This window comes from Lipotes vexillifer, unplaced genomic scaffold (genome assembly GCF_000442215.2).
Source record: "Lipotes vexillifer unplaced genomic scaffold, Lipotes_vexillifer_v1.1 scaffold153, whole genome shotgun sequence".
Classification (NCBI taxonomy): domain Eukaryota; kingdom Metazoa; phylum Chordata; class Mammalia; order Artiodactyla; family Lipotidae; genus Lipotes; species Lipotes vexillifer.
Genome location: NW_006774670.1, coordinates 3,315,356 through 3,333,586, shown reverse-complemented (window position 1 = coordinate 3,333,586; position 18,231 = coordinate 3,315,356). Strand labels below are relative to the sequence as shown.

At 39.7% G+C, this 18,231-nt stretch overlaps 1 protein-coding gene across 1 annotated transcript in view; it reads right to left on the bottom strand.

Moving 5' to 3' along the window:
* The window catches only part of NWD2 (NACHT and WD repeat domain containing 2), a 202,674-nt gene that overhangs the window by 18,314 nt on the left and 166,129 nt on the right, over positions 1 to 18,231 (bottom strand). Inside the window, exon 4 of the mRNA XM_007449400.1 lies at positions 1,215 to 1,418. Within this exon, the coding sequence (XP_007449462.1) occupies positions 1,215 to 1,418 (204 nt within the window). The remainder of the gene's footprint in view (positions 1 to 1,214; positions 1,419 to 18,231) is intronic.

The window sequence follows — 18,231 nt, the reverse complement described above, 5'->3', positions numbered from 1 at the left end:
AGAGCGTTGGATAGCTATGCCTTCTTTTAATCTCTAAAATGTCTGTGCAATGAATAGTGCCACCCATTTTTCTCTTCCTCCTTCATTCAGTTTCGGGGGACACATGACTGATACATTTGGGAACCAAGTTGGAGAAGAGACAATGCTAATGTTTCCATCATATTCATGCATGACTCAACCTCACTGCAAGATTCTACATAAGGCACAAGAATATGAATGAACAATGTATGAAATGTTAAAGGAACATACTGAATTAAAAAACTGGAGACTAGGCAGATTTTTAAAAGACCCCCCCCCAAAAAAAATCTTTCACAAATTAAAAATATAACTCTTGAACTTGAAAACTCAAGCATGAACAGAGTGGACACAGCTGAAGAAGAAAATTGAGGAACTGGAAGAAAGATCTAAAATAATCTTCTGGACAGCAGCACAGAAAGATAAGGAAATTGACAATGTAAAAGACAATTAAGAGACATGGAGGATAGAATGGATAAACAACAAGGTCCTACTGTAAAGCACAGGGAACTATATTCAATATCTTGTGATGAACCATAATGGAAAAGAAAAGGAAAAAGAATGTATGTCTATGTATAACTGAATCACTTTACTGTCCAGCAGAAATTAACACATTGTAAATCAACTATACGTCAATAAAATTAAAAAAAATAAAAAGTAAAAATTGAACAAATTTAAAAAAGAGACGTGGAGAATAGACTGAGGCAATCTATTGTACATCTAATTAAAGAGCACAAAGGAAAGAACAGAAGGAATAGAGGAGGGACATTACTTGATGAGATGATGGCTGAGAAATTTCCAAAACTGACAGAATGCATGAATTCGCAAATGTAGGAGGCACAACATACACCAGTCAGAATATATAGAGACACGTTATAGCGAAATGAGAAAAATACAAATATTTTCAGATAAACAGAATTTATCACTAATAGACCTCCGTGAATGGAACTTCTAAGAGATATACTTCTGGAAGAAGGAAAAGGCCCCAGCAGGAAAGTCTGAGATGCCAAAAAAGAAAGGTGGATTAAAAATTAGAAGATTTCTTAGCTTTGGATTTAGTTGTTAAAAGGAAATTTAGGGTCCAGGGCAGAATAATTTTCTGTTTACTGTGCCTTTTCTGTGGCGAAAACCACCCCTGGGTGACATAAACTGTTTAAAGTCACGGAGAGAGACATACTTTGGAGAGAAAGATAGCTTACTGCATTTTTATTGCTTTTCAGCATTTCCGATTTGGGTCTGAGGTAATAAGCTGCTGGCACCGAGTTCTCGTCCCGACAGTACCACTCTTCCAGTAACTTGGTCTCCAGCTTCGCCTCTATGGCAGCATCCAAAATCATTTCAAACTCTGACGCTTCAACTTCTCCAGGGATTCGGATGTTCCCATATTTTTCACCTAACAGTCCCTGTGTATCACCGAGAAAGTTCAGTTTAGTGTATCACCAAGAAAGTCCATTTCAGTATTCATATCATATGGCCACTCAATATATATTAATAAATAGATAACAAGATACTTTGTTCTATCCATTGTCTCTTGTAATCACAGTGGATACTGTGGATTATTGGATACATGGATTATTTCATAAGTAAAATTAGACCATTTATATCGTAGTATAATAAATTCACATACTGAGATTACATATCATATTGGACAAATCAAAAATACAGAATTCTGTAGCAAAGAAATTTTCCCAAAATTTACGTAACCTAAAAAAGGTTGTCTATTTTGAAATTTTGTTTGTTTGTTTGTAACAAAGAAAAATGACATGCTGGACTCTATGAAATATCAAATATGTCAACTCACAAACGAACAAAAAGAATTGCTTTGTATAGAGTTTATAGTCTGATTCTAAGCCCCAGATTTACACAGCTACAAATGAAAGAAGTATGAGATCGCTGAATGTGATGTCACTATAAATCACATAAAGTTTCCACTGGTAACTGGAAAAAATTCAAAATATAAACAAGGTATCATTTTCTCCCTATCGAACTGGCAAAGGAAAACACATGCTCAGTGTCATGTGGACATGTGAGAAAATACCTCTACACAGCTGATGGTTGTGTAAATCGATCCAATATTTCTCTGAAGGGCAGTCTGGCGATATGTACTAAAAGACTTAACATACATGAGTTTTGGCAATTTTTCTTCTGGAAATCTGTCCTTAGAAAATAATTAAGGATGTACAAAATGACTTAGCATATTTATGCTGAACGTGTTTGAACAGAAAAGGGTTAAACCTAAGTGTCCAGCGAATGGGAACATTTAAATACATTTATATATATTTCGGTACCTCTATTCAAAGGATGTGCCAAATTATGTTTTAGAACTGTATTGATGTAGAAGGATGTTTATAATATACTGTTAAGTGAAAAGGTAAGTTACAAAACAGTACATATAAGATGAATTCAGTGTTGTATATATATCTTATATATATATGAGAGAGATCGTATATATTTGTAGACATAAACATAACACATACACATAGAGATTTTATAAGAATACACAGCAAGTTTACTCATGGCTATCTTTCGGTAGATGGTTTTGAATTTACTTTGGTTGTTTTATGAATTTATTGCTTTTTTATTAAAACTGTTTTTTGCAATACATATGTATTATTTTGTAGTGAGATAAACAACAGGTATTAAAAATTTTTAAACCTGATGATGCTGTCTATCCTCGTTTGTGGAGCAACATTTTCAAGGCTCCGCTAAGTGTTTGCTTAAGCCCATGTTCTAAAAATGTGGTCCTCAGACCAGCAGCATCTGTGTTACCTGGGAATTTCTTAGGCTTGCAAGTTCTCAGGCCCATCCCCAGACCTTCTGAATCAGAAACTCTGGTCATAGGGCTGAGGAATCTCTGTTTTAGTAAGCCCTCCTGGTGCCTGAACCACTGACTTAAGCTAACAAAAATATTAGCTTACATAGCACCTGGTATTTCAGCTAATCTTCCATGTCTTATCTAGTAGAAACAAGGAAGGAACATACAGAACTCTAACAAAGATCTGTACTATCCAAGGCAAGTTGGTCTGCTTTATAGTGTCCATGGGAAGATTTCTATTTAACTTGTGGGTGTCTTCATCCTTTCCTCCTGTTGACTAGCACCTTTACCATAAACTTCCAGCCTTGTGTATCCGTTGGAAGGAGAATTATGGTTTGGCTTCCTTGGGGGCACTTCTTACTACCTCTGCAACCCACAGTGGCCTTTTCATCTCACATAGTCAGGTGAGGGAATAAAAGTCCTGGGTAGACCTGTTTCCAAAATAAATTCGTGACCTAAACTCTACTACAAGATGGTAAGCCCCATGAGGGCAGAGGCCAGAACTGTTTATTCCTAGCACATAGAAAATATTAAAAAACATATTTGTTGAATAAATGAATGAACCAAGACAGAGAAAGAAATCCTTAGTGTTTGTTCTATTCTTATTTGAAACTTCTTTTATTCAAAGATAATATTTCAGATCTCAGCAGGTAGAGTAACAATTTGCGAAAGTACCAGTTTTGTCAGCAACCTTCACTTCAGCCCTAAATGCCAATTAAGAGCACTTTTATTGTATTTTTATTTTTTCAACATTTATTTATTTAGTAATTGGCCGCATTGGGTCTTCTTTGCTGGACGTGGGCTTTCTCTCTAGTTGAGGCGAGCGGGGCCTACTCTTCGTTGCAGTGAACAGGCTTCTCATTGCAGTGGCTTCTCTTGTTGTGGAGCACAGGCTGTAGGTGCACGGGCTTCAGTAGTTGTGGTGTGTGGGCTCAGTAGCTGTGGCTCGCGGGTTCTAGAGTGCAGGCTCAGTAGTTGTGGCTCATGAGCTTAGTTGCTCCACGGCATATGGGATCTTCCCGGACCAGGGCTCAAAGCCGTGCCCCCTGCGTTGGCAGGCGGATTCTCAACCACTGCACCACCACGGCAGTCCTAGAGCACATTTATTTTAATCTGCATTTGTTTTGGGCTATTCTTGACAACAGGCTGTATGCAACAAAAATAATATTATTATTTAGAGTTGTTTTTCACTTAACAATTCCTTTTCTAAAATCTCTCATGTTAAACTTGGGTAAATGAGCAGACATGCCCTCTTACTCTACCACAGATACAGAGGGAGATGATCTTTTTAAGGATAGCCAGCTTGGTGACTATCCTATTCATCTTGGCTAATTCTGGATAAGGATAGTCAGCACCCTCAGTCAGAAATATCTCTCATGGGGACTTCCCTGGTGGCACAGTGGTTAAGAATCTGCCTGCCAGTGCAGGGGACTCGGGTTCGATCCCTGGTCCAGGAAGACCCCACATGCCATGGAGCAACTAAGCCCATGTGCCACAACTACTGAGCCTGCACTCTGGAGCCCAAGAGCCACAACCACTGAGCCCGTGTGCCACAACTACTGAAGGCTGCACGCTCTAGGGCCCGTGCTCCACAACAAGAGAAGCCACCGCAATGAGAAGCCCACACACCGCAGCGAAGAGTAGGCCCCGCTCGCCGCAACTAGAGAAAGCCTGCGTGCAGCATCGAAGACCCAACACAGTCAAAAAATAAAATCAAAAAGTAAAATAAAAGAAAAATTAAAAAGAAAAATCTGTCATGAAGAATGAGGTTTTAGTACTGGGAAGAATTATCCAGCAAACCTACCTGGGCAGGGACTAAGGGACTAAGTAGACTTCTAAGCAGTAGAAGTTGGACTTTTTGGAGGAATCCCCAAAGGCAAACAGTGGAGTTTGGCCACTGGGTGAAGGACTTGGTGAACAGGCAAAACATTAAATATGGGATTTAGTAATTGACAATTCTTCATCGACAGCCAATGAAGCCCAGGAATATGATGGACCCAGCAACCAAGATCCAGGGCAACACCAGCTGGATTTCAGGCATGAAGTGGGAAAGAGGACAAAATAGTGACTAGTGAAACAAGGTCATGTCCCAGGGAAGGACCATCATCTCTGTATTAGCAATTTACTGTTAGTCCTTCGTCTTTGCTTTGCTCTAAATAAGGCTGGTCTCAGAGTCTAGGGCAGGATCAAATTTATGGATCAATTTCTGAAATGTGCTTCATGGTGACATGCACCTGGATCACCCAGGGTGTTTGTTAAAATATAAGCTACAAGATCCCTTCTCTGACAGAAGGACCACAGTGCTTAGGGAGCCCAGGAATCTGGGTTTTTAAATGCGGTTACAAATGAATCTAGAATTTGAGGTCCACTTGCTATGGGCAATGCATATGTGGTCTCATGAGTAATGGTTAGCAAACACCAAAGGGACAGGACAGAGAACACAGCAGATCATTACAAAAAATTGAAGGCTATTTAAAAATAATTATTTGAGTTGACAGCTGGCACCAAATACTAGAATTATTTGATCAGTGTAGTAAGGCAAAATGTTCCTTAGAGTAGAGATTATTAAAGAAGAAAAAATATCCTCATCCAATTCAAATAACAAATTATATTGAGCACCTACTATATAAAAAGTAATACAGAACTTCAGAAAAGAAATAATGTGAGATAGGCTTAAAGTTACTTATTGGATTGTTCTCCCCAAGCCTCCTCCTTCTCTCTGTTGATTCTTCCTTTGGGTGGCATGCTCATAAATCACGAAGCAGTTACTTTTCAGGAGTCCAAAATAGGATTCTGTCTCAAACTTACCTCACTATTTGAGAAATAGCAGAAAAGAGTAACAGCAAAAGGGAAATTTGCTACCACATTTTTCAGGAAGACTTTTTGGGGTTCTATGTGTCTACAGTTATAAGGTAACACACAAGGCATGGCTGTATCTGCCAGGGCTGGCAACAGTCAATTTAGAGGAAGATACAGTCCAACTCAGTTGCAAAGTCCAGCTCCTATGGTCAGTGGCTCAGAGCAGGGGTAGAGATGCAGGACCAAGTCTAAAATGCTAGCAGTAAAAGTGGAGGTGGCAAGATGGAGGTCCAGTCTTGGTTTTCTAATCAGACTATTCCTTAGCCCTGTAGCCATGGGGAGTATACGAGCCTAGGGCAGCTACAGAAGCTATGCATAAGAAAGCATTCTTTTCTGTTCACTGTCGTAGAATATTCACTCCCATAACTGAATAAGAATCAGATTTCCTACATCCTTCTGACCCCAGGGTTCAAGAAGATTTTTTGTTTGTTTGTTTGTTTGTTTGTTTAAGACAGCTTTGCCAGTTTCTGGAGAAATTTGATGGAGAGTTGAGGGACTATATTTGGTTTTGCATTGAGGTCCATGTTTATTAGTTATACCATTGATCAGTCTGCTTGTGTGACCCTGTATGGAAGAAATGCATGTGGCTGAAATAATTTTCAACTTTTCATTGAATTGTTTAAACATGCTGTCAATACACATATGAACATAAACATATGGGATTTCTCTTGTCTGTAGAAATCTATCATCGCCTCTCCCACCCACCTAAGTAAAAACATATTTAATTTGGCCCATCCTGAAACACTGAAGATATACAATAGTAGTTAGGCAAGAAGCAACAATCCAACTGAGTACTCAAATACAATCTTGGAGTTAAGCCCAAATGGTTGAAAAGTCTAAGAAAAATTTCGACTGTTTTTAACAGTAGTGCCCGTATATAAAATTCTGGCATACAAAATACTTCCCGATGCTTTGGAACTAGATAGAGGTGGTGGTTGCATAGCATTGTTAATGTACTAATGCCACTGAATTGTTCACTTTACAGAGGTTAATTTTATGCCATATGAATTTCATCTCAATTTTTTAAAAAAGAAATACTTTCTGAACTATTGATTTCCTTATAACTGAGAACTTAAATGTAAAAGGACTCTCTACTCTTTGTATCATCCTCTCCTTTATAGATACATCTGATACATCTGAGCCACTGATACGGATACATCTAAGCCACTGCTTTCAAAGGCTTAGAGATAACATTCTGTTTCCCCTCAATTGATTTTTCTTTCCCATTGCAAACATTGATTCTTCCCCCTTCCCTCCACTGCCCCCAGCCCCCAGCTCTTTATGTGCAATTAGTTCTGCCTAGGCTTGCAATTGAGAATCTTTGGGCTCTGAGTCTGATGCTAATGCAGTTTTTCTTGCAGCAAACAGAGCAGAGGGGTTGGTGTATTCTCGATGGTGTTGGTGATCTCAGTAAGTCTTTGCTTTTACTCTGTTGTGGGATATCAGGAAAGACAGGCGAGGGCAGTCTTTTTGGGGTTATGGAGGCTAGGCTTCATTGGCAGGTGGGCAAGTGCTCCCTGGACTGCTGTTGATGAGCCATCACTCATGGGGAAGCTGGAAGGGAAAGGAGAGATTCTATCACCCTCCCCGCCCCACCACTGGTGCTATAACAAGCTGAAGCACATACTCTGTAAAGGCCCTGTTCCCTCCCCCCCCCAGTCACTAATACAAGGCAGGTGGAACTATTCCTTCCTTTTTATAAGCTTCTCGTTTATTTATTAAAATAAAATCCACATTCATATATACAATTTTCTCTTGTACATGATCTCATTTAACGTTCACGAGTCTGTGAAATAGAGTTGCAGAAGAGAACACCAAAGCTCACAGACCTCACCTGGCTTGCTCAGACCACTGCTCTAAGAAGACACGGAAATACTAGCACTTGAATATGGGGCTTTCAAAAACCTCACTCTTTCTACTTCATCAAGTTATTGTGCTCTGCTCCCTCCTGAGGTGCCTGCAGACGGCTTACTTCCTTGTGATGGCTCTGCTAGCCAGTGCCCCTGGCCGGGCTACCATGCATGTCTGTGCAAGCTGTGTGCTGCATACTTCCGGAAGGCACTGTTCACGAGGACTGTTCAGTGTTATGGCCCTGGGTGTTGTCATTCTTTTTATCTGACATTGGGTGGAGAGACAAAGATGGTTGTGATGTATTCCCTGGAGCTCACAGCCAACCTTTACAGTCAGTGGTCTGTTGCAGAGTAGGACCAACTAAACCATTCCGAGAGTCAGCTGAACCTGCTTCACATACTTAGTGTTATTTTCTCAATGTTTTTCCACCATTCCGAGAGTCAGCTGAACCTGCTTCACATACTTAGTGTTATTTTCTCAATGTTTTGCCAAAGTCAAGAAACATCTTCACAACTGATTTAAAAATTTTTTAAGTATAAAATAATCAGCTTTCACATCTGTAAACGGAGATAATATTTTACCCTTGTGTACTTATCTGGTCACACATCTACTCTGGTTTCTTGTGAGGATCAAATAGTTACTCTAGGTGAAAACACTCTGTGAAATGTAAAACACTTGGCAATATAAGCGGTGTAAGGCACCACTACTTTACTTAAACATAGTTTATAGAGAAACACACACGTACTCAGCACACTCAAGCATACATACATGTAATAGAAATAAATACTGAGAAGTACACCTGGATAGATAGAGAAGGGAAACATCTCTTGACTGAAGAAAGAGAAAAAAGATAGAAAGGAGGAAAGAATGGGTAAATGGTTGTTTACAGGTGGTAGGAAGGGGAGACTACGTGGTGAGATAAGAACAAACTCCACCACTTTCCAGGGTGGAGAAAAAAAGGCTTAAACGAATTAACCTGGGTTCACTGAGTTAGCGGCCTAGAAGAGCAACAGAGGTGTGGAGTTAACCTTTACAGGGAACACAGGCAACGCTTCAGGGGGAGCTGACAACCCACACATAAAATAGAAATGTTAAAAAATGAAGCAATTTGTATTATTATTGGTGTGTTAACAACCAGGTTTGAGTTGTTTAAATTCAACTCTTCTGGAAAAGATCAGCATTACTATGGACTACAAGTGTCCTCCCAAATTCATATGTTGAAGACCTAACCCCCCATGTGAAATGAGATAGGGCCTTTAAGGAAGTGATTAAGGTTAAGTGAAGTCATAAGGGTGGAGCCTTAATCCAGTAGAACTGGTGCCCTTATAAGAGGAGGAAGGGAAACCAGAGCCCCTTTCGCCAAACACGAACACGGAGAGAAGGCCTCTGTCTTCAAGCCAAGAAGAGCGTTCTCACCGCAGCCAGACCATGCTGGCACCTTGATCTCGGACTTCCAAACTCCAGAACTGTGAGAAAATAAGTTTATGTTTTTTTAAGCCACCCATTCTGTGGTATTTTGTTATGGCAGCTTGAGCTGATTAGTATAAGCATAAAGATGAGCAAAATGAAGCGGTTTTTGTTAACATAAGATCTGGCATCTTTGGCAATTCATCCTAAAGTGTACTGAGGGGGTAAAGTCATAGATTAAGTGACTTACTAGTTTCATTTACTGTACAACAGAATAGTGCTTCTATCTAGCTTCTTTGAGAGTCTCAGCTCATATAAATCATAGTTTTACCATTTTTCTTAAAACTGATATTCATGGTTTAACTGTGGTTGTTAAATTTACATGCTAAAACCCACTGCTGAATTTAACTGATATCAATAATATATCAATATTTACTTATATCAATAGTAATTCTGCTACCTTTCACTTACTGCAATGTGCTTTTCTCTGTAACAAAGTTTCATTACCTGGAAAATACTGAACACAGCTATTATTCTGTGAAAGAATTTCAACCTAAAATGGAACCAGAGGATATAAAATGTAAAATCTCACACATGTGCCCTTAGGAAAACAAATCTTAAGGACTGAGAAACTGTTTTCTTGTAAAAGCCTGATTGACAGAAAACTGATAATATTGGAATTTTCTTAAGTGATAGGGAGTTGGTCAGGGATTGCCTCATATCAACCCTGGGAAATTAGGCTTATGGTTTCCAGAGGCATGAACAAGAAATGACCCACGTGGGGTTGGTTTCGCAAAATAAGCTGAATTGAGCATTGTTTGTATGACTGGACTGGTTTTTGTCTGCTTAGGGAATTTTCAAAGCCGGTCTCCGTTTGTTTTTGACTTGAATAGACTCTCACTGAACTCTGCCCTTTTTACATTCCCCGCCCATAACGACAGCCTCCCTCCAACCCTCAGCAGACTCACCTGTAGTTTGTTACAGTTTGTGTGTCTCGAATTGCAGTTCTTCTGCTATTCTCGGATAAACTCACCTTTTTACAATTTTGAGCTTGCCTCATTTTACCCTTTTATTTAGGTCGACAATTCTCTAGAAACACTGGAGCAAAGGAAGCGACCAAAAGGGTGAAAAGGGTTGGGTAAGAGAACTGCAGGGAATGGAACCGTTCTGAGATTTGCAGTTCATTTAATCAGTTCCAAATTATCAATACAAGTTGCAACCCTAACCTCAAACAGTTGCCTTATGAAACTGAGAACTGAGAAATGTGCGAGGATTCCTTTTAAAGAGCATCTGACTCTCAGGGCGACTGACCATTTCGGTTTGCTCAGGACTGTCCCAGTCTGAGCACTGAAAGTCCCAGGAGCCCCCTCATTCCCAGGCAAGGTAGGACAGTTGGTGATGCTAACAAGACAGTCATGGTCCCTACTCCTTTTGAGATTTCATTCTGGAAGAGTGGTCAGAGTTCTGTATGGATTAGATAGTTCAAGAAGGAATAAGAGTGGAAAGAGCACAGGACCACCAACCTTTGTGTGGGCACAGAAGCAGGAGGAGGAAGTATGGAATGGTGTCATAGAAGACCAGAGAGGAGAGAACGGTAATATTCCAAACATTTGTACAGAGCTCTGTAAAGCAATGGAAAATGGACAAAGTGCATGGACAGATAATTCATAGAAGCAGAAGAGCGAATGCCAGTAAGCATGAAAGATAATAATAATGCTCAACCCTATTAATACTCATAGAACTGCAAATGTAAACACATGTGATCAGATCTTTTTTGCTTATCAAACTGATAAAAATAATAATACTTAGTGGTGTCTAGGCAGTAATGAAATGGGCACTCAGACACAGGGTGCCAGTAAAAATGGGTAGAACCTTGCTGAGTATGTAATTTGGCAGTAGGTATAAAATTCCACTTTTAGAAATCCATCCTACTACTTATATAACGATTTGTGTACAAAGAAGTTCAGCAATTTTTAGCAATTTTTAGCTTATATCTTGGCCTTATTCCATAAGTGACTTTTATCAGTGTTAATATAAACAAAACTGAGAGTAAAATTGCCCACCATAATCACTAATTCACATAATGGGACAGAATTCTGCTCAATTTCTATTTTTCTAATTCTGAGAAATTAAAAGATAGAGAAACATACAAAGTAGAAAATAACTGTCCCCACAGCTCAGCTTGAAAACTCAACGTTTGGTCATATTTTCAAGTGATTTTTAAAAAATGAATAGATTATTTTTTAGAACAGTTTTGGACCTACAGACAAATCGAGCAGAGTACTGGAAGTTCCCATATACCACCACTCTCCCTGACTTTAACATCTTCCATTAGTATGGTACACTTGTTACAATTATTGGACTAATATTGGTACATTTTATGAGCTAAAACACATAGTGTATTCAGAGTTCCTTAGTTTTTACTTAATGCAATGTTTTTCCTGTTCCAGGATGCCATATTACATTTAGTTGTCCCTTCTCCTTAGGCTCCTCTTGGGTGTGTAACATTTTCTAAGGTTTTCTTCATTTTTGGTGACCCTGATCATTTTGAGGAGTGTTAGTCACGTATTGTGTAGGATGCGCCCTATTGGAATTTGTTTCATATTTTTCTCATTATTAGACTGGAGTTAGGGGTTTGGGGGAGGAAGATCACAGAAGTGCTATTTTCCTCACATTAATGAGGCTGAAGTAGAATTTGTCGGGTTTCTCTACCGTAAGGTTACCTCCCAAGCCCCCTTTTCATACTGTACTCTTTAGAAGGAAGTCACCGTGTGTAGCCCACTCTTAAGGGGTGAGAGTTATGCTCCCCTCCTTTAGGGTGGAGTGTCTACAAAATTTCCATAATCTACCTCATTTGGTATTGTGCACAGAATTTATTAATTTATCCAATTACTTTTTTATATCAGTAGGGAGTCATGGCTATTTTATACTTCGGGTTATATTCCAATGCTACTTTATTTTGTTGTTCAAAATTTTCCAGCTTTGGCCTTTTGGAAGCTCTTTCACTTCGCTCCTGGGTCCCTTTAACATGCCCCCATCACTGTGGCAATTTTTATTTTTTAAGAACTACTAACTTTCTGGCATAAGATGCTCCAGGCTTAGCTTGTGTATATTCTGCTCCCGTCTCAGAATCACCCATTTCTCCAAGGAGCCCCTGTTCCTTTGGAGAATGGAATTAGAAACCAAGATCTGGGTGCTCGATGTGCTTGCTGCTAATGCAGTTCATTTCTTTTATGCCCTCTCAGAATTATATGTGTGTGTGCGCTAACCTGTGTAATCTACACATATCAATAAATATTCCCATAGGTAACCATCTGTGCTCCATATCAAGTTGTTAATCATACACTTTAATCTATTTTAAAATTAAATGTGAGTTCTCCATAAACTTCATCACATCTCCAACTCTAACCCCTTACCACATGGATAATTCTAGCCACCTCCCCTTGCTGTTCTGTACTTTTCGAATCCAGCTGTGAGAAACCTGGATCCCACCATCTGCCATTCATTTACTTAGTTGTTCAATTCCAGTATACCTGATAGCAGTACCAGAATTTTGAGCCTCCATCCCTGTAGGAAATGGTCTTATTGACAAGAGTACAGTACTTAAGCGTAGTTCCTTTTCCTTTAGTCTTACTGACGCCATTTATTTCCAATAGACATTTTCTAAATAAAAGAAATAAAACATAGAAGATAAAGTTGAATTCCCCTTTGACCTGCAAATCCAGGCTGATTCTCCTGTTCCTTCCCAAGATGCACAAATTATAAGTTTGAACATATATACTCTTTCTATTTTTATATTTTATACATACAAATATATATTTATGGGCATTCTATTTTAACATTTACATAAATTATATAGGGGGCATATTCTACCCTTCTTTCATTCTTATATTTTTTTGTGATTAGTCTGTTGATAAATTTAGATCTAGTCCATTCTTTGTATAACCAAAATATTCCATCGTAAGAATATTCCACATTTTCGTCACCACTTTTTTACTGACGAGTATTTAGATTCTTCCAGTTTCTTTTTTGCTTTTATAAATAACACCATACTAAGTATCTCATCAAGTTAGCAAATATTGAGGGCATTATGTCAGTAGAAATGGCATTAATTTATGTTAACATATAAAAAGTCCCATGCTCAGACTTGATATGTAGCTCCATACTGAAAAATACGAATTCCAGTCATGTTTTAGTGCCTTTGAAGTCTGGTTCTTGCGGTACGCGGGCCTGTCACTGTTGTGGCCTCTCCCGTTGCGGAGCACAGGCTCCGGACGCACAGGCTCAGCGGCCATGGCTTACGGGCCCAGCCGCTCCGCGGCACGCGGGATCTTCCCAGACCGGGGCACGAACCTGCGTCCCCTGCATCGGCAGGCGGACTCTCAACCGCTGTGCCACCAGGGAAGCCCACGAAGCCTGGTTCTTACAGCCACTGTCCAGCTGGCCTGGGCACATCGTCCAATGCCTGGCCCAGAGCAGGCTCTCACTACTCCTCCTGCTGCCTTGCAGGGGTCAGCCCTGGTCAGCGTGTCTAAGGGTTCTTTCAGAACTGCCTGTGTGCGTGTGCAGATCCTCCTGAGGCCTTTCAGCGCTGCTTTGAAAGCCTTACAAAAGAAGCTGAATTGCCCATGCATATACTGCTGGTCCACAGTTCCAAGAAAAGTTTCTCTTTTTGAACTGCGGACAGAGCAGACAGGCCTAGGAGGAAGCCTGACATGTGCACCATGGGCCTGAGAACTGGACAGAAGAAAGCTGGCTCATTAAGTGTTAGTTGTCTTAACGCCAAGAGCAGTGTTATTAATGGGTACCCATTACTAAGGCCTGGGCTTATGAAGACCTGCTGCAACTTGCAAGTGTCCCCTTCAGTATATGCCTAATCTGTAATTGGAATTCCACAACTGAGTCCTTCTAAAAACTGTAATTTGAAAAGATACGTGCAACCCAAAGTTCATAGCAACACTATTTACAATAGCTAAGACAAGGAAACAACCTAAGTGCCCATCAACAGAAGATTGGCTTAAGAAGCTGTAGTGTGTATATATATATATATATATATATATATATATATATACACACACACACACACACACACACACACACACACACACACACACACACACACACACACTACAATGGAATATTACTTAGCCATAAAAGAGAATGAAATACTTGGTGAAATAAATCAGAAAGACAAATACTATATGATATCACTTGTATGTGTAATTTAAAAAATTATACAAATAAATCTATACACAAAGCAGAAACAGACTCACAGATATAGAAAAGAAACTTATAGTTACCAAAGGGGAGAGGGACCAATTAGGAGTACAGAATTAATAGATACAAAATACTATACGTAAAATAACAAAGATTTACTGTATAGCACAGGGGGATTATATCCAATATCTTGTATTAACCTAAAATGGGATATAATCTGCAAAAAACCCTGAATTACTATTGCTATACACCTGAAACTAATGCAATATTGTAAATCACCTATACTTCAATTTAAAAATCCTAATATCTTGTATAATATACTCTTTCCTTGTTCTGAGTCCCTCCCCTTCCCACTTCCCAAACCCAGCACAGAGGCTCTGCTCAGACCCACCCCTCCCTTCCATGTTGGCTCATTTCCTTGGGACCAAACTCATATGTCTTGGTTTTCCTTTCCTGGAGATAAGACATTATTGTAGGCTTTCATGTAACCATCTTTTGAAGGGGCCCTCCACCAGTCCTCTCATCTCTGCTAACTTGTCTGAATTCTGGGATAAGGACAGTTTATTTAAGATCATTCTAGGATGCATCTTCTAGTAATTTCAGTGATTGTGCCTATTATAAAGTATCAACTCATTTACCCAGCACCACTAGTTTTTTCATAAGGGAAGAATATGAACTTATAAATTGAAATTATAAGCCATTAACTCATTTGATCCCTATGACAATGTTGTGCATTACTGCTTCCACCTTAAAGCTGAGAAATCTAAGGAGCAGAGAGGTCAAGTAACTTGCTTAAGATCTCACAGCTGGTTAAAGATGGAGCCCAACTCTGAGCCCAGGTGTCTCTAACTCCAGAGTCCATGATCTTTCTACCATATCATACTTTCTTCAGAAAGAGTTCCAAATAGAGTTTATCTGTTTAGACATCTTAAAACCTCTTTAAACAAATTTCAATAGAAAAAAATGTCTAAGCTGTCTTTCATACTTTCATTTCACCTAGATATGTGTTAAGCTTCACCCATTGTCTTCTGTTTAACTTTTATTGATGAGCTGGCCCTGAAAGTGGTTAAGAGCACAGACCCTCTGCTGTGTGATCTTAGGCAAGTTACCTAACCTCTCTGTGCTCCAGCTTCTTTATCTGTCAACTGCAGATTACAACAGTGCCAATTTCTGTGGGTTGTCATGTGGATTAACAGCATTAAAATAAGTAAGGGAATTAGAATGGTAACTGATAAATACTCACACTTTTATTATTGATGAATTAGTCAATGATCTATCGCTGTTGAAGTGTTGATCCAACTCATTTATACATTTCTCTTTTGTCCTGTAAATGTCAGGCTGTGCGCTGTGACTTTTCCTGCTGTCTCTATAACTATTTTTGGCAGTCTTCCTTTACTAGACCTAATGTGGAATCAGAAACTAGACCAACCAATTCTTATAGAACTGTATGTTAAATCTGAATGTCATCTGAAGAAGACTTTTCATGGCTTTAGTATAGTTTCATTACAGCTACTTCTGGAGCATAAAAGGTAATTTATCTTTATTTCTTAGTGTTAGACTTTTATTTTTCAAGGCACTGGAAGGCTGATCTCCAGATGAGGAAAATGTAATTCTCTCTAATGTGGAGAAGTCTAGTGTAGGCAATGGTCATTAAAAAAAAAAAAAAAACCTCATGAAAACTTCCAAACAATACCCAAAGTAGAGAGTCTAATATAACAAGTCCCCAGATACCTATTAAGTTCCAACAATTATCAATATTTTGATAATCTTTTTTCATCCATCCTTAGGAATCCTATTATTTTACCAAAGAACAAAACACAAACATTTCAGCATGTATCTTTTAAAACTTCAAAAAAGTTTTTAATGTAATCATCATGCTATTATTATGCTCAAAAGAATTAAGTGTAATTTATTAACTTAATGCCACCTTCAGTCCATATTTAGATTTCGTCAGTTGTTTCAAATTTTTTTTTGTAGTTACAGCTTTTTTAAAATCAAGGGCCAGATAAAGTCCATGTATTGCATTGGATTTGTAGGCCTTTTTTTTTTTTTCTTTGCGGTACGCAGGCCTCTCACCGCTGCGGCTGCTCCCCTTGCGGAGCACAGGCTCCGGACGCCCAGGCTCAGCGGCCATGGCTCACGGGCCCAGCCGCTCCGCGGCATGGGGGATCCTCCCGGACCGCGGCATGAACCCGTGTCCCCTGCATCGGCAGGCGGACTCTCAACCACTGCGCCACCAGGGAAGCCGTTGTAGGCCTTTTAAATTTATTTTATTCTGTAACATCCCCACTTTCTCATGTCACTGGTTAATAGTGGGTTCTTTGTCCTGTAGGGCAGTAGTTTTCAAAGTGTGGACCAGCAGCAGCTTTAGCATCTCCTGGGAACGTGTGAGAAATGTAAATTTCTTCTCAGGCCCCAGCCAGTCCTACTGAAACAGACTTTGGGAATGCAGCCCAGCAATTTGTGTTTTAATAAGCCCTCCAGGATCTCACCTGGGTACCACTGTTGTTGACTAGCCCACATCATAGATTTGGCTGATTGCTGCCTCCTGTTGCCATTTATCTTCTCTAATTACCTCTATATTTCCTATAAATTGGCAATCAGATTTAGAGCCTTGATTACATTCAGGTTCACCACTTTTTTTTTTTTTTTTTTTTTTTTTTTTTTTTTTTTTTCGGCTTCACCACGCGGCTTGTGGGATCTTACCGTTGCGGAGCACAGGCTCCGGACGCGCAGGCTCAGCGGCCATGGCTCACGGGCCCAGCCGCTCCACCGTATGTGGGATTTTCCCGGACCGGGACACGAACCCGTGTCCCCTGCATCGGCAGGCGGACTCCCAACCACTGCGCCACCAGGGAAGCCCCTACCACGTTTTTGTTTTTGTTTTTTGTTTTTATTAAGGCAAGTATACTTCACAGATGATGCTATGCTCTACTACTGCATCAGTCATGAGGTACATAAGCTCTGTTTGACCCAATGTTAGTGATGCTGAGACTGCCAGTGCTTGGGTGGCATCCACCTGATACCTGCTCTACTGAATGGTTTCACCAACCACTGATTGTTGTTCAGACTTATTTTCTTTGGGATCATGAGATGAAGCTTGCTAATATCATCCATTCTGTACTTATTAATCATTTGCAGCCTTTTATTCTTGTTGCTTATTTGGGAACATGACAACTTCCATGGCATATTTACAGTTTAAAAGCAGTATGAATGTGATTCTTTGTTGACAAATTTATAACAACTTTATAGAATTTTTTCATAACCCTTATGATAAGCACAGGCCCTTGACTTGCACGATTTGCATTTGCTTAGAAATCACTCATTTAATTAGTGAAGAAATTACAATTTAACCGTTTTGAATCTGGGTTCTGATTTTGAATCAATTACTGTCTACCTGGATGCCTGTGTTAAGCCAAATAGGCTGCTCAACCAAGATTTGTTCCTTAGATCTCTGTTTAAATGCCTTGGCCCCTTTTACTCTATGATGACAGTCGTATCATATTCTTATCTGCCTGATAAGGATTTTAAAATATTCTGAGATAATATATGTAGAGTATTTTGGGTGAAATTATGAAGAGGTGTCTCTTAGACCTGACTCTTCTATCTATGAGATAGAGCAATGCTTCTCAAACTTTGACAGTGACTTACAGTAAAAACACATTTTACACTGTGATCCTGTTCTCTCTCTCTCTCTCTCTCTCTCTATCTCTCTCTCTCTCTCTCTCTCTCTCTCTCTCTCTCACACACACACACACACACACACACACACACACACACACACACACACACACACACTTCTTAGAAATGGAAAGTCTCTGTCTCTACCCCAGACCTATAGAATCAGACATTCTGGGAGTGGGTCCGTAAGGTGTTTCACCAATAATTAATTGTATTATCTGCAGTCTACCTTGATGCTTTCCATTTTGTTCTCTACAGTTCTACTCCAATAAAAATTGCTGGTGGTGGGCTTCCCTGGTGGCGCAGTGGTTGAGAGTCCGCCTGCCGATGCAGGGGACACGGGTTCGTGCCCCGGTCCGGGAGGATCCCACATTCCGCGGAGCGGC